The sequence below is a fragment of the Protomyctophum bolini genome (assembly GCF_963924005.1).
Source record: "Protomyctophum bolini genome assembly, chromosome: 11".
In the NCBI taxonomy this organism is placed as follows: domain Eukaryota; kingdom Metazoa; phylum Chordata; class Actinopteri; order Myctophiformes; family Myctophidae; genus Protomyctophum; species Protomyctophum bolini.
The window spans coordinates 8,066,904-8,074,403 of record NC_137872.1 but is presented as its reverse complement, the minus strand read 5'-3'; the positions used below and the strand labels follow the sequence as shown (position 1 = coordinate 8,074,403).

The 7,500-nt window shown below is 44.1% G+C and overlaps 1 protein-coding gene across 1 annotated transcript in view; it reads left to right on the top strand.

Annotated features, from left to right (window-relative positions):
* Positions 1 to 304: 304 nt before the first annotated feature.
* Positions 305 to 7,500, top strand: part of LOC308324453 (properdin-like) — a gene marked incomplete at its 5' end in the record, with an annotated part of 16,514 nt that continues 9,318 nt past the window's right edge. Inside the window, 8 exons of the mRNA XM_080776497.1 lie at positions 305 to 326; positions 2,334 to 2,429; positions 2,578 to 2,716; positions 3,962 to 4,125; positions 5,148 to 5,201; positions 5,442 to 5,612; positions 6,114 to 6,326; positions 7,410 to 7,500. The exon at positions 7,410 to 7,500 is cut by the window's right edge and continues 44 nt beyond it. Coding sequence (XP_080632623.1) covers positions 305 to 326; positions 2,334 to 2,429; positions 2,578 to 2,716; positions 3,962 to 4,125; positions 5,148 to 5,201; positions 5,442 to 5,612; positions 6,114 to 6,326; positions 7,410 to 7,500 — 950 coding nt within the window. The remainder of the gene's footprint in view (positions 327 to 2,333; positions 2,430 to 2,577; positions 2,717 to 3,961; positions 4,126 to 5,147; positions 5,202 to 5,441; positions 5,613 to 6,113; positions 6,327 to 7,409) is intronic.

Genomic DNA, 7,500 nt, shown 5'->3' with positions numbered 1-7,500 from the left:
CACTTCACACACACGCACGCACACACACACACGCGCACGCACGCATGCACGCACGCACGCACGCACGCACGCACGCACGCACGCACGCACGCACGCACGCACCCCAAATGATATCTCTATCACCCCCCCTCCTCTCTCTCTCTCTCTCTCTCTCTGGAGTGTTGGCGGTCCACCCATGTTAAGTATGTGAGTACAACATGCCTCTCGAGGCTCACGCATACTCCACTTTTTAGGTGATAACCTCCTCACCTCCTTTCCTAACCTCCTCACCTCCTTTCCTAACTCCTCACCGCGTGGTTAGGAAATGACGTCACTGAGCCGCGGTGGTAAGAGAATCACCGCTCACCCAAACACACCTCTTTGTTTTTGAGTGGTGCAACCACTCCTACAACCAGCAATGTTCGTGTCTATGTGTTATGTGTTCACCTATGTGTTGGTTAATGAGCACGAGAATGAGTACCAGTAGGGGTGCTGTTGTGCCAGAAACAGAGAGAGAGTGCTGCAGTTGCCTGCTAATGAGAGAGAGAGGGAGTTGCACCACTCAGTTCACACGGGTGTGATTTTTACTAAAACTACAACATGACGTCACTGAGCCGCGGTGGTAAGAGACTCACCGCTCACCCAAACACATCTCACATGTTTTTACAAAAACTACAACAATTTACAATTGCAATTTAGGCATTTATCAGACGCTCTAAATCCAGGGTGAATTACATTAAGCAAGAACAAAAAGCATGGCAATACATCACATACATAAAAAGTAGTTATCATGAAACATGCGTAAGCTAAGAACGTATAGTGGAATATATATATATATATACAGTATATATATATATATATATATATATATATGTATATAATGAAAATGTGCATATATACACGTTAACACAATCTGTACATACGACGTATGGGAACGTCATAGGGACTCGAACCGAGCTGTACATACAACGTGTGAGGACGTCCTAGCGCATACTCAATGATACCGGGCGAGATAAGAATATTCAGATTTTCTTTTTTCTTTTTCTTTTGTCAGTTCGCCTTTCGGCTACCGTATGCTCTGGGCTCATATTAGCTTACCGTTGACTTAGCTGTTAGCCGGGCGGAAAGAATGACTCGTCTCTCCTAATCCAGGGTTGTAATCCAAATGTAGTTCTGACTGCAATGGGAAGTTCATTCCATAGTTTAGATTGGGAGTGAGTCTGTAGTTCTGACTGCAATGGGAAGTTCATTCCATAGTTTAGATTGGGAGTGAGTCTGTAGTTCTGACTGCAATGGGAAGTTCATTCCATAGTTTAGATTGGGAATGAGTCTGTAGTTCTGACTGCAATGGGAAGTTCATTCCATAGTTTAGATTGGGAGTGAGTCTGTAGTTCTGACTGCAATGGGAAATAATAAATATGTTGTTCCAGGGTTCGCAGGGTTTGTCCACTCAGCCAATTGACAGAGCTCAATAAAATGCCTATCTGACATGAGGTCAGATCCATTGATTGAATACTACATCAATGATGATTATATATTATTATCGGTCATGATTGTAAACATCACAACATACAGTCAGACATTAGGGCTAAACGTAACAGGGCCAGATTCAGCAAGAAAGGTACACTTATATTTTGTATTTATTTATTCATTTTATATTAAATAAAAAATAGCCTATATTAACCCATTTTGACCTGAGATCAGGTTAAAAAAAATGTTTTTTTCAAAAATAGCAGACCTACAAGCTCGTAGATCTACAAGCTCGTAGCGTGCCACCGAGTGGCGCGCTACAAGCTTGTAGATATGCTGTTTTTCAATAGCTAAAGCATAACATAATGCTAACACCAAAAGGGGTTCCCGCCCAGAGGAAGCGGTTGAAGATGGATGGATGGATAATGGAACTCCACCCATTTCCTGGACATGTACTTTGATCAAGTGAAGATACCGCCTAACGATGTCTATCTCTAACGATGTGTGGAGAGAGAGAGAGAGAGAGAGGCAGAGAGAGAGAGAGAGAGAGAGTGAGAGAGAGAGAGAGGCAGAGAGAGAGAGAGAGAGAGAGAGGCAGAGAGAGAGAGAGAGGCAGATAGAGAGAGAGAGAGAGAGAGAGAGAGAGAGAGAGAGAGAGAGAGAGAGAGAGAGAGAGAGAGAGAGAGAGAGAGAGAGAGAGAGAGAGAGAGAGAGAGAGAGAGAGAGAGATTGTGTTGAAACAAACAGATGTTGAAATATGTCCGGTCAATGAACTATCTGCTGGACTTACCGGAAACACACACACACACACACACAGTTACAGTAAAGTTGTGTTTACTTTCATTCAAGTTTTGTTTATTCTCTAAAACTCCTCTTCTCTACAGCAGTCAGAGAAGAGAAGAGAAGAGAAGAGAAGAGAAGAGAGAAGATGAAACATATTCTCCTGTTAATTGTGCTGTCTCACTGTCTGCACAATACAGGTTAGTGTCTGTCTGTCTGTCTGTCTGTCTGTCTGTCTGTCAGTCTGTCTGTCTGTCTGTCTGTCAGTCTGTCTGTCTGTCTGTCAGTCTTCAGGGCGATGTGAGGTCATAATGTAATGTGTGTGTGTGTGTGTGTGTGTGTGTACAGAGTGTGCACGGTGCTTCCAGAGAGTGGACCAGTCTTCAGGGCGATGTGAGGACGAGCTGGGCGAGGTGGAGATAGACGATTGTTGTCAGAACAAGAACTATGGTTACCATGACGACGCTGGAGTCTGTCACTACTGTGGGTCAGTACGCACGCACGCACGCACGCACGCACGCACGCACGCACGCACGCACGCCAGAGATGCCCACGAGTCACGGAGCTCGAGTACGAGTCGAGTCTAGAGTCTCATTTGTGGCGACTCGGGTCTCAGAATTAATACATTTCATTATTTATTCATACGACGGATGTAAAGGCTGAGATACAGTGATCTCAATGCACAGAGTGAATGTTTATCAGAATAGTAGGATAATAGAACTACATTAGAATATAGATTATTAATATAGGCTCCGCCGCGTCTAAATCAATGACAAATTGCGACATTCCGTGCTGTTATAATCACTACAGCCAGTTTCAGGAGTTAAAGGGATTGTGACATTAAAAAAAAGGTTTTGGAATTGTTCTTATTTTTTTTAGGTTTTCTAATCTCAATTGCACCCAAAAAACATGAACTTTTAACATTCAGTAGATTTTCTGTGATCTGGGGTTTTCTGGCTCAAACAGGTGCTCTGATTTTCCTGCTGTTTGTGATGTAAGATCCTGCAAATCCCATATATGTCAATGGGATTTGCCAGCAGATGTCACTGTTTTCACTGTTTTGCCTGTTTTCATTGTAGCTCAAAAGGCTTCCAAACCCCAAAGAAAACTTCAGACCACAGAAAATCCACTGAATGTTCAAAGTTCAGGTTTTTTGGGTGCAATTGAGGTCATAAAACCTAAAAGAAAAAATAAAAATAAAAATTAATGAAAATTAATGTCATAAAACCTTTAAGGCACAATGTCACGTTGGCTTAGTTCCAAACTCCTCACGGCTCCATTTCCAATTCAGGAGTCTGAAGGATATCTCCATTTAGTTTCCACTGAAGTAACAACGACGTTATGTAACACTGCGTGAAAAGAGGAGTTAACGGGCAATTATGGGCACTGTATTTTGCCCGTAAACCTCAAGTTTAGCAGCACATACAGTTAATATACAGGTGTGATGAGAATGGGTTTAGCAGTAGTTTATGGAGAAGGGGTTTAGCAGTAGTTTATAGAGAAGGGGTTTAGCAGTAGTTTAGGGATAAGGGGTTTAGCAGTAGTTTATGGAGAAGGGGTTTAGTAGTAGTTTAGGGATAAGGGGTTTAGCAGTCGTTTAGGGATAAGGGGTTTAGTGGTGACAAAAATGGAGCCCAAAGTGTTTGACTGTGCTCTGTTGCCGTTTGTGTGCGTGCGTGTTTACATTTGTGTTTGTGTGCGTGCGTTTACATTTGTGTGTGCGTGCGTGCAGTCCTCTGGCCGTATCAGAGTGGTCCACATGGGGTCAGTGTTCTGAGCTTTGTGGCGACGGAGGGAGAAGCAGAACCAGGAAGTGTTTCGGAGTCCCGGAATCAGACTGTCACATCTTGAACAACTTCCAGACTGAACCGTGTGCTGCTTACACCTGCTGTCCAGGTACAGTAACTACACCCTGTACTGTCTCATAGGAGGGCTGTGGGCGGTTCAGAAACCAGTCTGTGTCTCATAGGAGGGCTGTGGGCGGTTCAGAAACCAGTCTGTGTCTCATTGGAGGGCTGTGGGCGGTTCAGAAACCAGTCCGTCTCATTGGAGGGCTGTGGGTGGTTCAGAAACCAGTCTGTCTCATAGGAGGGCTGTGGGCAGTTCAGAAACCAGTCTGTGTCTCATAGGAGGGCTGTGGGCAGTTCAGAAACCAGTCTGTGTCTCATAGGAGGGCTGTGGGCAGTTCAGAAACCAGTCTGTGTCTCATAGGAGGGCTGTGGGCAGTTCAGAAACCAGTCTGTGTCTCATAGGAGGGCTGTGGGCAGTTCAGAAACCAGTCTGTGTCTCATAGGAGGGCTGTGGGCGGTTCAGAAACCAGTCTGCGTCTCATAGGAAGGCTGTGGGCAGTTCAGAAACCGTCCTCCAGTGACATCATCGATGGGGAATACAAGCTAATAGAAACTGCAGGCTTTCTAGTTCTGAAAAGTTGCAATGGGAAAATGGAAGCCATCGTTCTCACGATAATGAAAATCTAAAAAAAAATTAGGCTTGTAGGTCTGCTATTTTTGAAGAATCGTGAAAATGCGGCACAAAACTTTGAGTCCAGGAGATCTGTCTCAGTCTGAACGCAGTAACCTGGTCCGAATCAGATTCCATGTGACCTGTTTATGTTTAGACTCATTTAACTATGCATTATGTTATACTTTAGATATTGAAAAATAGCAGATCTACAAGCTCATAGCGCGCCGCCGAGTGGCGCGCTACAAGCTTGTAGGTCTGCTATTTTTGAAAAATCGTATAAAAATGTGGTGCAAATCTTATATATATTCTTTCGGATCTCAGATCTCTTAAATGCAGTGTGAACGGTCGGGGCAAAAGATCAGATTTGGCTGGTTTGACTGCGGTCTAGTCCACTATGGACATCTACTTCCTGTTTGGTGTCTTAATGCTCTGCTGTGATTGGTCCTTTCTTTCAGAGGTACTTCCTGTTGGAGAAGGGAATCCTGAAGTACTCCAAGACGCAACAGGACGTGAGTTCATAACAAGGAATAAAACGGTGTTAAAATATGTCTGCCGTGCGTAGAATGCCGTCCATCATACAGTCTGGAGCAACGGAAGCTCTGATCACGAGTAAAATATAAATGCTTCCGTCATACAGTCTGGAGCAACGGAAGCTCTGATCATGAGTAAAATATAAATGCTTCCGTCATACAGTCTGGAGCAACGGAAGCTCTGATCATGAGTAAAATATAAATGCTTCCGTCATACAGTCCCCCAGTGGGGGGAGTGGTCATCGTGGTCAGAGTGCTCCGTGTCGTGCGGTGGAGTGGGCGGAGTCCAGCAGAGGACGAGGGTGTGTCTCAGCAAGGAGGGCTGTGCCGACACGTGTGTCGGAGACAACAGCCAATCACAGGCCTGCGTTGTGGACAAGCCCTGTCCAAGTATGTCTGTCTGTCTGTCTGTCTGTCTGTCTGTCTGTCTGCCAGTAGACACAGTGCTACATTATTAATGGTCCATGGGGAACGTATTAATAATAGGAACCTATATTTGACAGTTCATGGTTCATGGGGAACGTGGGGCCAGTAGACACAGTGCTACATTATTAATGGTCCATGGGGAACGTATTAATAATAGGAACCTATATTTGACAGTTCATGGTTCATGGGGAACGTGGGGCCAGTGGACACAGTGCTACATTAATAATGGTCCATGGGGAACGTATTAATAATAGGAACCTATATTTGACAGTTCATGGTTCATGGGGAACGTGGGGCCAGTAGACACAGTGCTACATTATTAATGGTCCATGGGGAACGTATTAATAATAGGAACCTATATTTGACAGTTCATGGTTCATGGGGAACGTGGGGCCAGTAGACACAGTGCTACATTAATAATGGTCCATGGGGAACGTATTAATAATAGGAACCTATATTTGACAGTTCATGGTTCATGGGGAACGTGGGGCCAGTGGACAGAGTGCTCAGCTTCCTGCGTCTCAGGAAGTGACGTCGACGGAGCCATCTATCCAACCAGGAGCCGGGAGCGCAACTGTGATAGCCCCGCCCCTTCCTCTGGCACCGTTCCGCCCGGCGACAGCTGCCCTGGAGAGGACTACGATACCGCTAGCTGTACGGACCTGCCCAACTGCCCTGGTACGATTAGTATTTACTATTTATTATGACCGCTAGAGACACATTTTGATGAAACTTTACAGTATGGTAGAGGGTCATGCCAAAAGGGGGCAATTGGAGCAATCTTTTGTAAATGAAAACTGTGAACAGTCATAACTCATGCCTCGTTTGGCCAAAAGTCATGGCGCTTCAGGGCTCGAAATTAACTTTTTTTTACTTGGTAGCGCTTGTGCTACCAATTTCAAAATGAAGGAGCACCAGAAAAAAATTAGGAGCACCCACCAAAATCTAAGGAGCACCAATATGTAATCAATTTTTTTTACATTCTTAAAAACAAAAATATAACGTGTGCTTTACAAATAACATAAAATGACTAAAGTATAAAATTGCATGCCAGAATTTTTAAATGTAGTGTCCAGACTTTGTCCCTCATCCATCCATCTCTTCAAAGAGGCCGAGGCATCAAACATCCAGATGAGAACCCTCTAGTCTACACTGATTCATCAAACATCCAGATGAGAACCCTCTATTCTACACTGATTCATCAAACATCTCCAGATGAGAACCTTCTATTCTACACTGATTCATCAAACATCTCCAGATGAGAACCCTCTAGTCTACACTGATTCATCAAACATCTCCAGATGAGAACCCTCTAGTCTACACTGATTCATCAAACATCTCTAGATGAGAACCCTCTAGTCTACACTGATTCATCAAACATCTCCAGATGAGAACCCTCTAGTCTACACTGATTCATCAAACATCTCCAGATGAGAACCCTCTAGTCTACACTGATTCCGGCCAGTCACATCACCCGTTTTATTTTTGTGTTATTCACCTTCACAGCCTATTTAGATCATATAATTAGAATTTCTAATATAAAATAATGTCTATGTAAAACATGGTATTTATAGCTATGCCTACTCACTATGCCTACCACTTCAGTGGTGGAAAATTACTCTAATGTTATACTTAAGTAAAAGTATCAATACTGGTGCTATATGTATAAACACTTACAAGTCTGCTATTCTCTCTCCCTCCTTCTCTCTCATTCTCTCTCTCTCGCTGTCTGTCTGTCTGTCTGTCTGTCTGTTTGTCTAGTTGATGGGGGGTGGGGCTCTTACGGACCACTGGGCCTATGTTCAGTTTCCTGTGGGGAGGGGCTGCAGCTGTCAATCAGACAGTGTGACAC